Here is a 17643-nt window from a genome sequence, read left to right as displayed (position 1 = left end):
ATATTTATTTCAATACTGTCTAATAAATATCATTTATTTGAAACTAATAAAATTTTGATTTGAAGTGAAAAATATATATAAGAAAATCCTTTCCAGAACAGAGATGAATATTTATTTCAAATAAATTATTTTTTAAGCAGCATAAATAAATATTTATCAATTTAATAATATTTTTTCAGTGTACAAGAAATTCAAAGTGGTTGAAGAAGTCTTTTCTGCAAAACAAATCGAGATTCGGTATAAAATGAAAAATTTTACTCGGTTCCATCTGATATTATTTTTAATTTCTAAAAAAATATATAAACGTTAATGATTCAAACGATATATATATAATACATGGTGTCTGGCGACTAATTTGTGTAAAGACCGGTTTTTAAATAACATTTCCTTGCCACTGACATTTTTATTTCTAAGCGTCTTTTTATATTTACTTTCTATAGAATAAAGTAAAAATATATGTATTAGTAATTAGAACGTCATAATACAATATCAACATATGTAATACGTACATATAGGTATAGGTATAATACATTAGATTTATATATTTAACTTTATTATTTTGCAAATTATATATAATTACCGACAAATATATATACGTAATTATCAATTATTTTAATAAATTTAATAAATTTTATATATGCAGATATACGTATAATTTTACTTGTAAAAATTTGATTTATGTAAAATTACCGGTTTTAAATTAAAGATAAAGATTATTTTGATGGAAATTTATTGTACCAACTTTATTATTAATACTAATAATTTTTTACGTATAATTAGCGATTATTATGCATACTAACCAATTACTTATATTTATATGATAACATTATAATTTCTACTTTTATTAATCATATGTGTTTTGTAGCCCAAGACAACAAATCAAGATTTCTTTTGCTGTCAGTATAAATAAAATTTCTCCTTGAAATTATATCACATCGCATTTATTGTATTTCGGAAAAAACTTATTGACCATGTAAAACATTTAGTATATAACTAAATATTTACTAAATAGAATTAATATATAATTAAATATAATATAATATAAAATTTAGAATATATATAACTAAATATTTAACAATTTTCATATTATTTTATCATTATAAAAATTACTATAAATTTAATTTCCGTATAATTTATTATAGTTTCAATAATGGATTCTTAAAAAACATTAGAATTCGTGCCTAGACGCCGATCAAATCATTAAATATTAAGAGTTAAATGTCTCTAAAATGGTAGCTGAATCAAGATATTGTCTCTAGAATTCTGCAGAAATATTTTGGTGAATCATCTTATATACATAACTGGCTACGGAAATAGATATACATGTCGTTTCTTCATCAATGCCGACGATTTCAAGGTATCTGGTAGATTTAATTCTCAGCTCAAACGAATACTAGCTATTGTACGTACATCTTCTACGTGTTTTTTCTGAAACATTTCGAAAAGAAAAATCATTAAAATCGGATACATATTGTTAGTTCCATCGAACCTAGTAAGATAACAAAACATCGAACGCAATTAAATAAGTGATAAAAATGTTAAAATTGATCTATTATAATTAAAAAATTTTATTGTCGTAAAAGTAAATAAAAATTATAAACAATTTTTATATTTACACTTAAATATATATGTTTGCACTAAATTATTGTTGTTTAACTTTATCATTTATTTAACAGAAATAATAGATATATATTATTGTCAATGTGAAAACTCTGAATAATTTTTCATAGACTTAAGTCATCGCATTGCTATTTATTAAAAAATATTAACAAATAAAAATGTAAGCAAAGTAATACTTAAAATAAGTAAAATATTAATACAAAATATGTATATGTATAATATGGAACCTCTCTTTTGAACACGAACATATTTTTAAATATCCAGCATATAAAGAATTTGTGTGTTTATATGTGAAAATAAAACTAACATAAAAAACATTTTTTTAAAAATAAATTTGACGTGCCAATGGATTGAAACAATGTATGAAAAAAATCATGTGTTTTGGTATTGTGCGTTTCTGCTCGTCGCATCGTCTTCGCAAGACTTGACAAATGACAACAAAGATATCCAATATGACGATATGCAAAATGAATCCAGCACTATGAGTAACTATTGGCAGAATGATAATTTGAAATTGAGGAATGAACTCACAACGCAATTTATAGAAAATCATTGGAATGAGAATCTATTATTGATGCAGTCTCAACAGAGCACACATGCAATCGAGATCAACGATAAAAAGAACTTCACTACACAAGAAATCCACGAAAACGGGATGAAAATTGAAGACGAGAATAGTTCTATGCCCCACGATATTTTAAAAAATTTTAATACAAATAATAAAAATAATTTTGTTCCACTTGAGATGTGCGGCAATATTATCTGCATTCAACTATGCTGTCCTATTGGTAAACATCTAATTAATGGAAATTGCATTGCTGAAGAAAATGAATATATTTTCTCGAATCTGAACAGATATATAAACAATTTGTTGCAAAATAAAAATGAAAGGATGGATGGACTTTTTTACTGGACCATTCGTGAACCGTATGATGAAACTGAATTCATTAATTTGGGTCATTTGAACTATAATGAGACATGGTACACGATTTTTGCTAACGGCACTCTGTTTTTTTCTTATACCAATGTTTCGATTGAATCAACAAACTATTGTCTTAGTGCTCTGGATCAAAATAACTTTGATACAAGCATCCGTTCGAAAGCTTTAAAGAAAGCATATAGAGACTTACTCGACCATGATAGTGACAAAGCAAGAGAACTCTTAAACATTCATATTATAATACTGATTTTGCGTTTGGTATCTATGCTGTTCATGTTAATAACATTTTTAATATACTCTATACTGCCAGAGCTTCGTAATATACACGGCTTTATACTGCGTAATTACTGCGCTTTAATGTTTGTGGCATATATGGCCGATATGATGAACAATGAAGTCAGTGGGCTATATGTGGAGTACCCCATGTGTATTACAATCGGTACAGTATATATTCAAGTCATGCAAAAATATATTTGATGCATATACATTTATAAGATTTCTCAATGTGTATCTGCGAATTAATTTTTTAATAATAAAATTTAAATATATACAACTTGTTAAAGCTTTAAAACACAAGGATTTATAGTGAGTAAATTTGAAATTTTTTGTATACAATCATATAATTTGATTTGTCCGAATATATATTTTTTGTTGTTAAAATATATATAGTTACTTTAAATAAAGTATTATTTATTGTAATATTAATATACATTTTTGTATGAATTATGTTTTTTCATTGTAACTTATCAATAAATTGAAGTAAATTTTTTCATACGTATAGATTATAGTACTTAATAATTTTAAATAAACTCACTAATTGAGACATTGTTTATTTCGTTGTTGTAGCTTTAGCCTGTTATTTTTGTTATTTGGCCACTTGTTTTTGGTTAACTGTGATGAGTTTTGACATGTGGTGGACATTTAGGTAAATTATAAAATATATATATTTATATTCTATATATTCAGTTATTTTTTATACGTTTATAATATATTATGCAACATAACATATACATATATTTATAATATTAACTGATTTATAATACTAACTAAAGCAGACTTTCAAGAGAGAAATATTTTTTTCAATATGTATTTAAAATAATATTTTTTCTGTTTCTTATGGTTAAAAGTATAATACAAATGTTATTTTGCAGAGATTTTAATTCGTTACAAAGAAGCGGAAAACAACAAGAAAGAAAGAAAATGATCTTGTATTCCTTGTACGCGTGGGGAAGTTCCTTCATTTGTACTATAATCTGTGTTATCATAAATTTCATTCCTAACGTGTCGGAATACTTGATTCCGCCAAAACTTGGTATATTTATTTGTTGGTTTAATGGTAAGTGCACACTCTGCTAATAGATAACTTTATTAAGAATGGCATAATTAATTGCAATTAAATTATATGTTTGATTCCAATAAATTATGTGCTAAAATAAAAATATTTATGTTTGCAAAATATGATTTAATTTAAGATTTTTTTTAGAAAATGGTGCAGAATTCATATATTATTGGCCACCTATACTTATCTGCGTTTTTAGTAGCATTTGCTTATTTATCATTACAGCGTTGAAGATTACGCGCTATGAGAAGGATACAGCTCAGCATATGAAAGACTCGGAAAGTCGACTTTATCATAAAAATAAAAAATGGTCTGTATTTAAACATCTTTGCATCACAATATGTAATAATCTGTTTTTATTAATGATATGTAATTTATACTCTGTTTGCTTATAATATTACAAACTTGATCATTTCTTATTCTCGACATGAAAGAGAAAGAAAGACAGGTGATTATTTCTGAATGATATTTTTTATATACGCCTTAATTTCAACTTAATATATATATATGTATATAATTATATCGTTCAAATTTTGTTTAATAAATAATGATTTTCTTAGTCAATACTCAGTTTTTCAGAAAGTAAAATATTAATTAACTTGCAGGTTCAAATTGTACTTCAAGTTGTTTGTCATAGTATTTATTATGGTTGGAGTAACGTGGATTATGGCGATATTATTTTGGCAGTTTTCTGGTTCAATAAAAAGATGGCATCAGTTTCTTATCTATTCAATGGACATGATGCAAAGCTTTGGTATATTTATCATATTCGTGTGTAAGAAGTCGATCAAACAGCTATTGTTGAAGCAATTCGACTGTCAAAATTGCAATGTGTTTCCAAAAACTAGACGGCTTACATCTATTACCGAACAGAATACCAGCACCACTACATTAGGAACAACTTCTTTGTAAAAAAAAAAAAAAAAAAAATTTAAACAAATCGCGCGAAGAATTTGTGTGATCGAAGAGAGACTGACCTTTAATTTTAATTTTACAAATGCATAGAAATGCGACCGTTCAAATATTCTGTAAGCAATTTATGTGTATATATATGGAATAAATTCATTTATCTCACTCAAGCATATTCAACTCTATGTACTTAATATTATACAATCTCAAAAAATTAAATATTCTTTATGTATGTAGTATGAAATAAACTTTCAATTAACTTAAAAATATAATAGAATTTACAATTTATCTTTTATCACTGAAAAAGACTAGTTCACGCACGCTTCCCAAAAATAATGAGAGTTTAGTTGGATTATGAATGTATAATTCCAAACATGAATGGACGATTTACCACGAATTTTTCTGGTTTAATTACTATTCTTTTCATCCTCATTTTCATAACTGCAGTCAATAATTTTCTATTGTAATGATTACAATATTGGCATAAAGTTTTGCTATTATTGATGAATAGATAAATTACCTGTTTCAGCATCGACTTCAGGATTTTGTTCGTTAATCTCTATGTAATTTTTTTGTAACACATTGTTCACTTTCAGAGGGAATTTTGAGAAACGCGTAAAATTCGCGTTATCTTCAAATATTGTATTTAAGCCAATCTGCAAGAAATATTTTAATTTTTAGATTTATCTAAATTCTTCATTTCGTATCAATTTAAAACATATTTTACTAATTGCTTATACCTTATGTGAAACAGCTTTCATATTAATAGTAATTTCAAATTAAACTTAGGTAGACATAAATCAATATAGTTAGCAACTCTGGGTTGATTTATCAATATTTGCCAATTAAAATTTTTTTCTAGATCCTGGAGTTCTATCTCTTTGTTTAGCAATAATATTACTATTACAATGTTCTCATTCTGTAATATTATTATGGTTTCATTCAATTTCATTTTAGAGAGTTTTTTTTAGAAATAATAATTATATATATTTATCAAGTATGTTATCTGTATAAATTTTGTATGCCAAGCTAGGATTTCGTCGTAAAAATGTACCCCTACTTAAAACATTCTTGGGACAAGATATGATTCTGTTTTCGAAACATGAAATATACATGGCTTTGTATTTTTTTCATTAAACGCTCTTAGCCATTCACTTTTAAAATAAAAAGCATTGAGCAACACAGTTTTTATTCATATCGGTTTCATGTATTTATACAAAGTATTTAATTATTGAAAATACTTTATAAAATTTATAATTGTTTTATATTTAGATGTTAAGCATATATATATATATATATATATATGTATATATATATATATATATATATATATACACATAATGTTACAATATATAATGATGAAAAGGTATATATCTAAAGATTTCGGTAATGTTGAAATTATCTATATATTATGGTGTATAATTATGTTGAATTTTATGTGTACGCATGTGCAATTATAAAAATATTTAACTTGCGGTCATTTAATAATGTGCAACATGAAACGCAACATCCCAGTAAACACAATATGTAACTTTTATGTAACTGTTATGTTTCCGAAAAGTTACAGGTAACGTTTATGTTAGTTGTTATTTCTCATGAATGATCTCGAAAATATCGATCATCATACATACGTGAATAGTGCATTTGGCATTAAATATTTATTGCTTTCTATTTTAATAAAATTTTAATACTTACAAAAATAACAGAGAAAGAGAGTATATCAAAAAAATATAAGATTTTAAAAAATGCAGATTTAATTAGAAAATACATAAAATGTTATAAAACTTTTGTGTCTGAAATATATATTTTATATTTCCGCATATATTTCGATATTCAATCAAAATCAAGTGTATGAATAAAACAAACTCCCAAATTTATTTTTAAATATATGTATATAACAGATAATATATGATATACATGCATTTTTCTTGCACATCATTTTTAAATATTTTATTAATACAAGTACTACATTCACATACTGCAATAATATCACACATATATTGATACAATTTAATTCTTATTAATATGTATTCTTCAATATTGCACCGAAAAGAAATTTATTAAATTCGAATAAATATTTATTTCAATACTGTCTAATAAATCATTTATTTGAAACTAATAAAATTTTGATTTGAAGTGAAAAATATTTAATATAAGAAAATCCTCTTCAAAACAGATAAATATTTCCCGCTTCAGCGACTTTTCGGACCTATATTTTTCGCGCCTATTTCTCCATATGTAAGTTTCGAGATTAATTTATATATGGAACTTTGTGATCTCAAACCAAGAGATACAGTTCCGAATAATTAATTTTTCGTGCTTTGGCTCTGTTGGCCGATTTAGAAAACATCATATTTATATTCTTTATATTGAGAGCCGATACAAATATTTATTTCTGAGATAAATATTTATTTCAAATAAATTATGTATTAGGCAGTATTGAAATAAATATATTTATTAATTTAATCATTTATTTCAGTGTACGAGAAATCAAAAGTAGTTGAAGAAGTCTTTTCTGCAAAACAAATCGAGATTACGTATAAAATGGAAAATTTTACTCGGTTCCATCTGATGTTATTTTTAATTTCTAACAAAATATATAAACGTTAATGATGCAAACGATATACATATAATAATACATGGCAACTGGCGACTAGTTTGTGTAAAGACCGGTTTTTAAATAACACTTTCTTGTCACTGTCACTTTTATTTCTAAGCGTCTTTTCATATTTACTTTCTATGGAATAAATTATATAACTAACTATTTAACACAATTTTCATTACTTTGTCATTATAAAAATTACTATAAATTTAATCTTCGTTTAATTTATTACAGTTTCTATGGATTCTTTAAAAACATTAGAATTCGTGCCTAGACGCCGATCAAATCATTAAATATTAAGAGTTAAATGTCTCTAAAATGCTAGCTGAATCAAGATATTGTCTCTAGAATTCTGCAGAAATATTTTGATGAATCATCTTATATACATAACTGGCTACGGAAATAGATATACATGTCGTTTCTTCATCAATGCCGACGATTTTAAGGTATCTGGTAGTTTTAATTCTCAGCTCAAACGAATACTAGCTATTGTACGTACATCTTCTACGTGTTTTTTCTGAAACATTTCGAAAAGAAAAATCATCAAAATCGGATACATATTGTTAGTTCCATCGAACCTAGTAAGATAACAAAACATCGAACGCAATTAAATAAGTGATAAAAATGTTAAAATTGATCTATTATATTATAATTAAAAAATTTTATTGTCGTAAAAATAAATAAAAATTATAAACAATTTTTATATTTACACTTAAATATATATGTTTGCACTAAATTGTTGTTTAACTTTATCATTTATTTAACAGAAATAATAGATATATATTATTGTCAACGTGAAAACTCTGAATAATTTTTCATAGACTTAAGTCTTCGCATTACTATTTATTAAAAAAATATTAACAAATAAAAATGTAAACAAAGTAATATTTAAAATAGGTAAAATATTAATACAAAATATGTATATGTATATAATATGGAACCTCTTTTGAACACGAACATATTTTTAAATATCCAGCATATAAAGAATCTGTGTGTTTATATGTGAAAATAAAACTAACATGAAAAACATTTTTTTTTAAATAAATTTGACGTGCCAATGGATTGAAACAATGTACAAAAAAAATCATGTGTTTTGGTATTGTGCGTTTCTGCTCGTCGCATCATCTTCGCAAGACTTGACAAATGACAACAAAGAAAATGATTCGACAGTGCTATATGAAGTAGATATAAATTCTATGAAAAATTTGGACGACGACATTACAACAATGCAATATATTTTGCGCAAAATTTCTACTAAAGATATCCAATATGACGATATGCAAAATGAATCCAGCACTATGAGTAATTATTGGCAGAATGATAATTCAAAATTGCGGAATGAACTTACAACGCATTTTATAGAAAATCATTGGAATGAGAATCAAATATTGATGGAGTCTCAACAGAGCACACATATAACTGAGATCAACGATAAGAAAAACTTCACTACACAGGAAATCCACGAAAACGGGATGAAAATTGAAGACAACAATAGTTCTACGTCCCACGATATTTTAAAAAATTTTAATACAAATAATAAAAATAATTTTGTTCCACATGAGATGTGCGGCAATATTATCTGCATTCAACTATGCTGTCCTATCGGCGAACATCTGAATCTTAATGAAAATTGCACTGCTGAAGAAAATGAATATATTTTCTCGAATCTGAACAGACATATAAACAATTTGTTGCAAAATAAAAATAAAAGGATGGATAGACTTTTTCACTGGACCATTCGCAAACCATATGATGAAACTGAATTCATTGGTTTGGGTTATTTAGACTATAATGCGACATGGTACACGATTTTTGCTAACGGCACTCTATTTTCTTTTTCTGAGAATGTTTCGTTTGAATCAACAGACTATTGTCTTAGTGCTCTGGATCAAAATAACTTTGTTATAAGCGTCCGTTCGAAAGCTTTAAAAAAAGTATTTAGAGACTCTCTCGATCATAATAATGACATATCAAGAAAAATTTCAAACCATTATATTATAATACGGAGTTTGCGTTTGGTATCTATGCTGTTTATGTTAATAACATTTTTAATATACTCTATACTGCCAGAGCTTCGTAATATACATGGCTTTATACTGCGTAATTATTGCGCTTTAATGTTTATGGCATATATGGCTGATATGATGAACAATGAAGTCAGTGGGCTATATGTGGAGTACCCCATATGTGTATTACAATCGGTACAGTATATATTCAAGTCATGCAAAAATATATTTGATGCATATACATTTGTAAGATTTCTCAATGTGTATCTGCGAATTAATTTTTTAATAATAAAATTTAAATATATACAACTTGTTAAAGCTTTAAAACACAAGGATTTATAGTGAGTAAATTTGAAATTTTTTGTTTACTTGAATGTATACAATCATATAATTTGATTTGTCCGAATGTATATTTTTTGTTGTTAAAATATATATAGTTACTTTAAATAAAGTATTATTTATTGTAATATTAATATACATTTTTGTATGAATTATGTTTTTTTATTGTAACTCATCAATAAATTGAAGTAAATTTTTTCATACGTATAGATTTTTAGTACCTCATAATTTTAAATAAACTCACTAATTGAGACATTGTTTATTTTGTTGTTGTAGCTTTAGCCTGTTATTATTGTTATTTGGCCACTTGTTTTTGGTTAACTGTGATGAGTTTTGACATGTGGTGGACATTTAGGTAAATTATGAAATATATATATTTATATTCTATATATTCAGTTATTTTTTATAAGTTTATAATATATTATGCAACATAACATATACATATATTTATAATATTAACTGGTTTATAATACTAACTAAAGCAGACTTTCAAGAGAGAATTTTTATTTCAATATGCATTGAAAATAATATTTTTTCTGTTTCTTATGGTTAAAAGTATAATACAAATGTTATTTTGCAGAGATTTTAATTCGTTACAAAGAAGCGGGAAACAACAAGAAAGAAAGAAAATGATCTTGTATTCCTTGTACGCGTGGGGAAGTTCCTTCATTTGTACTATAATCTGTGTTATCATAAATTTCATCCCTTGCGTGTCGGAATACTTGATTCCGCCAAAACTTGGTATATTGAATTGTTGGTTTAATGGTAAGTACACATTTTATTAATAGATAACTTTATTAAAAATGGCATAATTATATTATATGTTTGATTCTAATAAATTATGTGTTAAAATAAAAATATATATATTTGCAAAATATGATTTAATACAAGATTTTTTTTAGAAGAGGGAGCAGAATTAATATATTACTGGCCACCCATACTTATCTGTGTTTTTAGTAGCATCTGCTTATTTATCATTACAGCGTTGAAGATTACGCGCTATGAGAAGGATACAGCTCAGCAAATGAAAGACTCGGAAAGTCGACTTTATCATAAAAATAAAAAATGGTCTGTACTTAAACATCTTTGCATCACAATATGTAATAATCTGTTTTTATTAATGATATGTAATTTATACTCTGCTTATAATATTGCAAAGAAAGATGTTAAAGAGGTCGATTTCGCGATTATCGATGGAACTTAAAATTTGAGTTCCATGAGTATCTATGCAGCATATGAGATATAAAAATGATAGCCTTTTTTCCTACTTATGGAATTCGAATCTTTTTTAACATTCTCCTTTGATCATTTCTTATTTTCGACATGAAAGAGAAAGAAAGACAGGTGATTATTTCTGAATGATATTTTTTGCATAGGGCTTAATTTCAACTTAATATATATATATATATAATTATATCGTTCAAATTTTGTTTAGTAAATAATGATTTTTATAGTCAATATTCAGTTTTTCAGAAAGTAAGATATAAATTAACTTGCAGGTTTAAATTGTACTTCAAGTTGTTTGTCATAGTGTTTATTATGGTTGGAGTAACGTGGATTATGGCGATATTATTTTGGAAGTTTGGAATAAAAATATGGCATCAGTTTCTTATCTATTCAATGGACATGATGCAAAGCTTTGGTATATTTATCGTATTTGTGTGTAAGAAGACGATCAAACAGCAATTGTTGAAGCAATTCGGCTGTCAAAATTGTAGTGTGTTTCCAAAGATTAAACGGCCTGCAGCTGTTACAAAACATACTAACACTACTACATTAGGAACAACTTCCTTGTAAAAGAAGTTAACACATTTAAACAACAAATCGTGCGAAAAATGTGTCTGATTAGATAGAGACAGACCATTAATTTGAATTTTACAAATGCGTAGAAATGCAACTATTCAAACGTTCTGTAAGCAATTTATGTATGTAAAGAATAAATCGAACGAAATTGTTTGTCAAAGTAGAGACCTTATCCTTTAAAACAAAAAAAGATGTGAAATACGATAATTTTTCGCGGAGATGCGCTTATTTGAATTTACGCGAAATTTTGATATTAATTGCGTGTTGCGATAATTTTTTTGACCAATGTATATATTTAAATGTGTAAATTTTCATAAGAAATATGTATCAAAGCGTTTTTGTTTTTCATATTACATCTAACAATTAGAGCTTTATATTCGTCAATCAAAGATTCATTATTATTATTATTATAGCCTAAAACAGATCTCTTCTCATCTCAGAGATCTCATCTCAGTGTGGATCCTTTAGCGCCATTAGAAAACATGTATAAATATTATATGTAGGTTCAAAGGAGAAATCATTATATTCTTGTCTGTATTTGTTGATAAGTTCTTTAGTAAAATATAAATGACAAATTAGGAAACTCAAAGCTTATAGAAAATATGAATACATTTTGATTAAATATCGTGTACAATGTACCGTGTACCGTGTAGAAATACAAACATTTACATAACTGGTTCCGGTAATAGATCCGCATCGCTTCAATGTCGACGATTCATCCTTTCTAGTAGTTTTAATTCTTCTCTCGAACGAATACCATTGTATATATATTCTCTGCGCGTTTTTTTCGAACGTAATTATAAGTGATAACAAAACATCGAACGTAATTATAAGTGATAACAATAAAAAAATGAAAATTGATTTACTATAATTTAAGAATGTTTTTATCGTTGTAAAAATGGTAAAAATGGTAATAACTTAGATAAAAGATATATTATCAACGTTACTAATTCTTAAATAATTTTTATAAATTTAGTTTTGTTATTTAAAAAATTATTAAATAAAATGTGTGTAAAATAAAATTATCAAATTAAAACATTTGTATATCAGTAGTTAATATAATATTATTCACTGTATGTGTGTGTTTTTTTGTGTTGTATGTAACCATACTAGAGAAGATTTTTATATGAAATGTTTAAAAATTGTAAAAAATGTTAAAAATAAATATGTAAACCAAAAAGATATTTTAACACGATTTAAAACATTTGCAGAAATGAGATCTACTTTATATCACTCGGTAATTTTAATGAAAAACGAGAGACGTATATAATTTTATATTTATTTTATATATTTACATACTTATAAGAATAAAAGAGATTATCTTATATACATGTTTAATATAACATATATATTTTTAATATAGAATTTTTCAATTATTATTTAATTAAGTAACAACTGTTTGATTATTTAATTACTCTAACATATTCTTAGATTTGTAAATTTTTTGAATTAAACAAAAATTATACGCTTGTCAGACTGAAAAAGCTTTAAAAACTCTTAAAATTATCATGTCAATCTAATAATTATTAAGCATTTATTACATATTTTGTACACATTATAAAAACATTATATAAACTAAATTAAAATGATATTCTTTATTATTCTATTACAGAATGGTAAGCAATTAGCGAAAGTTGTTACAAAAATTATATAATTAAACGAGAAAATAATATTCTTTATTATTCTATTACAGAAGTTTAGATTTCGCTACAAATGGAATACTAGTATGAGACTATGAATTGATAATGAAACTAATGAAAAAAAATATTTTTCTAAACAAATTCAATGTTTCAAAGGATTGAAACAATGTACGGAAAAAATCTTGTTTTTTGGTATTGTTGTGCGTTTTTGTTCGTCGTTTCGTCTTCGAAGCAACAGCAAAACTTGACAAATGACAACAAGAAAGATGATTCGACAATGCTTTATGAACTAGAAACGAATTCTGTAAAAAATTATACCAGCATTATTACAACAATGCGATATAATTTGGATGACAATTTTACTAAAGATATCCATTATGATGACATAAAATATGAGTATAGCACTATGAGTAACTTGCAGAATAACGATTCGATGCGAAATGAATTTGCAACGCATTTTATAAAAAATCATAAGAATGATAATAATCAAATACTGATGGAGTCTCACCAGAGCACAAACTCAAGCGAGATCGACGGCAAAGAAAACTTTACTTCACATGAAATTTATGAAAACTGGATGAAAATCGAAGATAAAAACGGTTCTACGTCGCACAATTTTTTAAACAAATTCAATGCAAATAATAATAAAAATAATTTTGTTCCATACGAAATGTGCAACAATATTACCTGTATTCAAGTATGCTGTCCTCGTGACGATCTGATTAAAGAAAAATGCGTTGCTGAAGAAAATGAATATTATTTTCTGAATCTATACAGATATATAAACAATTTGTTGCGTAAAAAAAATAAAAAGGCGAACGAACTTTTTCGATTGATTATTCGCGATCCATGCGATGAAATTGAACTAAGTTTTTCGCTTGATTCATACAATAATCACATCAAATACATAGTTCTTGTTAATGGTTCTTTATATTTTCCTTATTATAAAATATCGATTGAACCAACATTCTATTGTGTGACCATCGTGGACGAGAATAAGTTTGATATAACAGTCTGTTCGAAAACTATAAAGAAATTTATGAGAAAGGAAATTAGTGATCCTAATAATGCCGCAAGTCAGTTGGTATATAAAATCATGATATTTTGGATTCTACGTGTCGTATCCATGCTGTTTTTGCTAATAATATTTTTAGTATATTCTATACTCCCAGAGCTTCGTAATATACACGGCTTTATATTGCGTAATTACTGCGCTTTAATGTTTGTTGCATACATAGCCGATATTATGAACAATCCAATCAACTCGATATTTCTGGAGTATCCTATGTGTATTACAATTGGTACAGTATACTCAAATCATGTAACAATAAATTTGATGTAACAATAAATTTGATATATACATACATTTATTAAGTTTATCAGTGTGTATTTACGGATTAATCAACTTTTCAATTATAAAATTTGAAAATATACAATTTGTTAAAGTACAAGTTGTTTAAAATACGTAGATTGATAGTGAATAAAATTGAAATTTTTGATGCACTTTAACGTACAATTATACAATAATTCGATTTGTCAGAAAAAATGCCTTTTATATTATATTATTTGAAATATATACACAGTTGAAATATATTATTTGAAATATATACACCTCATAAATAAAGTATTATTTAATATACATATAATATTTAATATACATTTTTGTATGAATTATATCTTTTTTTGTTAAATTCTTAATAAATTAAAAATTAATTTTTTTACAACGTATAGATATATAGTAGTCACAGTTATATTTTAAAACAAGTTCTCACTAATAATTGAAACATTATTTATTTCATTGTTGTAGCTTTAATCTGTTATTTCTGCTATCTGGGAACCTGCTTTTGGTTAACTGTGATGAGTTTTGATATGTGGTGGACATTTAGGTAAATTGATTCTTTTCAATAAAAAACTGTGTTAAATAAAAATTAATCTGTCTATAAATATAAATATAAATTGCGAATTATATTGCATTGTCGCAGAATTGTACTTTACATTGTGTTGTGATGTCGCGCATATATATTTTTAATTAATTTTTATAATTACATAAAACAGACTTTCAAGAAAAAATATTATTTTTTCAATTTGTATTTGCATCGCGCTTTCTTTTATTTACTATTAGTTAAATGACTAATGTAAACGATATTTTGCAGAAGTTTTCGTTCTTTGCAAAGAAACATAAAACAACGAGAGAGAAAGAAATTGATAATATATTCCCTTTACGTATGGGGAAGCCCTTTCATTCTCACTGTAATCTGTATTATCATGAATTTCGTTCCTAGCGTGTCGAAAAATCTAATTCAACCGAAACTTGGCATCTTTATTTGTTGGTTTAATGGTAAGTGGATACTGCTAATAGAATAACTCTATTAACAATGGCATAATTAATTGAAATTAAATTATATGTTTATGATTCTAATAAATTATATGCAAAAGTAAAAATATATCTTATATTTTTCCAAAATATGATTCCAAAATGCGAGAAATTTATTTTTTATTTTAGAAGAGTGGGCGACTATGCTGTATTATTGGCCACCCGCGCTTATTTGTATTTTTAGTAGCATTTGCTTATTTACTATTACAGCATTGAAAATTGCACGTTATGAGAAGGACAGAACCCATCATTTGAAAGATTCGGAGAGCCGACTTTATGATGAAAAGAAAAAATGGTCTGTACTCAAACATCTTTGCATCACAATATATAATGATAATATTTTTATTAATGAGATGTAGTCTTACAAGTAGTATTAATTATCATCGATATTTTTGTTTATCATAATTTTTTATAGTCGCAATACGCAATTTCAGAAAGTATAAAATATAAATTAACTTGCAGGTTTAAATTGTACTTGAAGTTGTTTATCATCGTGTTTATTGTGATGGGAATAACCTGGTTTATGGCGATATTATCATGGCAATTTCCTTCGTCAATAAAATGGTATCTCTTATATATTGTATATTCATTAGATATGATGCAAAATTTCGGTATTTTTTTCATATTTGTGTGTAAGAAGACGATCAAGCAGCAATTGTTGAAGCGATTCAGCTGTCAAAATTGCAGTGTACTTCGAAAAACTGGACAAGCAGTAGATGTTGTAGATTCGACTATCTGTTCCCCTACGTCAGAAACAATTTCTTTTTCGAAAAAGATCAACTTCTTTAAACATTCATATCATACAAAAAATTTGTCTGATAAAATAGAAACTGATCTTTAATAAATAATAATTCGAAGATTTATTATATTATAGCCTAGAATAGATATCAATTCATTCAGTGTTGATGTTTCAGCGTCATTAAAAAGTATGAATAATATTATATGCAATCTTAAAGGAAAAATTATTATATTCTTGTCTTGTATATATATGATGATAAATTCTGTAAAACAAAATATAAATAAATTAGAAAAGCTATATAAGATATGAATACATTGATTTACATACTATATACAATAAATTTGTAAAATTATTACATGCTCTAGATATAGGAAAAGTATTTTCTTTGCTCGATGACATTACTATTATATTAGAAACAGTGCTAGAAATGATTGTCACATACAATGCTGCAAAGAATACGTTTGATTACGAAATAAAAAAGTGCTATTATATTTAGATTTTGCACATATTAATATTAATTTATGACACGCACACGCACGCATACCAGATCGAATATAGCTGTGTATACATATGAATATAATTATATATGTACGTATATTACTTAAAATTATACATAAAATTGAAAATATTCTTCTATTGTAAAGTTATAAATGTTTTAATACATTTAGAGATTTCAATATTGAAATAGAATATGTTGAAAATTTTGTTTATTATTATAACGTATATTATCATTATGTCATACATTATTTTTGCATGCAAAATTAAAATTTAGCTTGTGGTTACTTTATAATGTGAGACACGAGGTTGACAAAGAATTCTTAATTCTATATTATAACAACTTAAGTTGTTATAATATAGTGCATAAACGCGACATAGACGTAACGAATATAACACGACGTTTAAAAATTTACTTTTCAAAATTAAAGTGATTTTGAAAAGCATTGTGTATCAAATATATCCCAACATGTGCAAATATTTTTGCATTAAATGCTTGTTTTTTAATATAAATTTTACAATTTATAAAAATAATAAAAGAGGAGATAAGGGTATATTGAAAAATATTCAATTTTAAAGAATCCAGATATAGTATATTTACAAAGTACGTAAAATGGTACAAAACTTTTGTCTGAAATATTTTTTTATATATCACATGTGACTTCCATGATACATATTTAATCAAAGTCAAAAGTGTACTGAATTAAGTTCAAAGTATTATTTCAACCTCTAAACGTGCGAAAGATATTATATTTAAAAAATATATATCTTTTCAAGCTTTTGACGTAGCAATAATGAATAGTTAATAAAATAGTTTGGCTAAAAATGAAAAATAAT

General features: G+C 25.7%; 3 protein-coding genes across 11 annotated transcripts; all 3 read left to right on the top strand.

The window, feature by feature from the left end:
• The first annotated feature begins 1341 nt into the window (after window positions 1-1341).
• Window positions 1342-4983, top strand: LOC114929679 (G protein-coupled receptor Mth2-like). Of its 2 annotated transcripts, none has more exons than XM_029301300.2 (5): window positions 1342-2999; window positions 3407-3485; window positions 3712-3896; window positions 4125-4209; window positions 4505-4983. In XM_029301300.2, the coding sequence occupies exons 1-5, from the start codon at window positions 1979-1981 to the stop codon at window positions 4809-4811; spliced, it is 1677 nt and encodes a 558-aa protein (XP_029157133.1). In that variant the 5' UTR covers window positions 1342-1978; the 3' UTR covers window positions 4812-4983. The 2 variants fall into 2 exon arrangements, with proteins under 2 accessions (XP_029157133.1, XP_029157132.2); XM_029301299.2 differs by having other exon boundaries at window positions 4044-4209.
• Window positions 4984-7597: 2614 nt separating this feature from the next.
• On the top strand, window positions 7598-11718 carry LOC114929680 (G protein-coupled receptor Mth2-like). 5 transcript variants are annotated; one of them, XR_003819308.2, is made up of 5 exons: window positions 9146-9211; window positions 10032-10110; window positions 10336-10520; window positions 10658-11099; window positions 11255-11315. XR_003819308.2 is itself a non-coding variant. In XM_029301302.2 (5 exons), exons 1-5 carry the CDS (start codon window positions 9202-9204, stop codon window positions 11550-11552), a joined length of 657 nt encoding a protein of 218 aa, XP_029157135.2. In that variant the 5' UTR covers window positions 9146-9201; the 3' UTR covers window positions 11553-11718. The 5 variants fall into 5 exon arrangements, 4 of the variants coding, with proteins under 4 accessions (XP_085344809.1, XP_085344808.1, XP_029157135.2 ...); XM_029301302.2 differs by having other exon boundaries at window positions 10739-10823; window positions 11255-11718; XM_029301301.2 differs by having other exon boundaries at window positions 10658-10823; window positions 11255-11718.
• Window positions 11719-12609: 891 nt separating this feature from the next.
• Window positions 12610-16613, top strand: LOC114929677 (G protein-coupled receptor Mth2-like). 4 transcript variants are annotated; one of them, XM_029301297.2, is made up of 6 exons: window positions 12610-12795; window positions 13252-14499; window positions 15006-15084; window positions 15352-15536; window positions 15702-15867; window positions 16035-16613. In XM_029301297.2, exons 2-6 carry the CDS (start codon window positions 13344-13346, stop codon window positions 16411-16413), a joined length of 1965 nt encoding a protein of 654 aa, XP_029157130.2. In that variant the 5' UTR covers window positions 12610-12795; window positions 13252-13343; the 3' UTR covers window positions 16414-16613. The 4 variants fall into 4 exon arrangements, with proteins under 4 accessions (XP_029157130.2, XP_085344807.1, XP_029157128.2 ...); XM_029301295.2 differs by lacking the exon at window positions 12610-12795 and adding an exon at window positions 12949-13174; XM_085488681.1 differs by lacking the exon at window positions 12610-12795 and having other exon boundaries at window positions 12948-14499; window positions 15783-15867.
• The last annotated feature ends 1030 nt before the right edge of the window (window positions 16614-17643 follow it).

The sequence above is a fragment of the Nylanderia fulva genome, unplaced genomic scaffold (genome assembly GCF_048542155.1).
Source record: "Nylanderia fulva isolate GAGA-0341 unplaced genomic scaffold, ASM4854215v1 Scaffold7, whole genome shotgun sequence".
Taxonomy (NCBI): Eukaryota; Metazoa; Arthropoda; class Insecta; order Hymenoptera; family Formicidae; genus Nylanderia; species Nylanderia fulva.
Note: the sequence above shows the minus strand (reverse complement) of the source record. Positions and strands in the feature narration are given on the sequence as shown.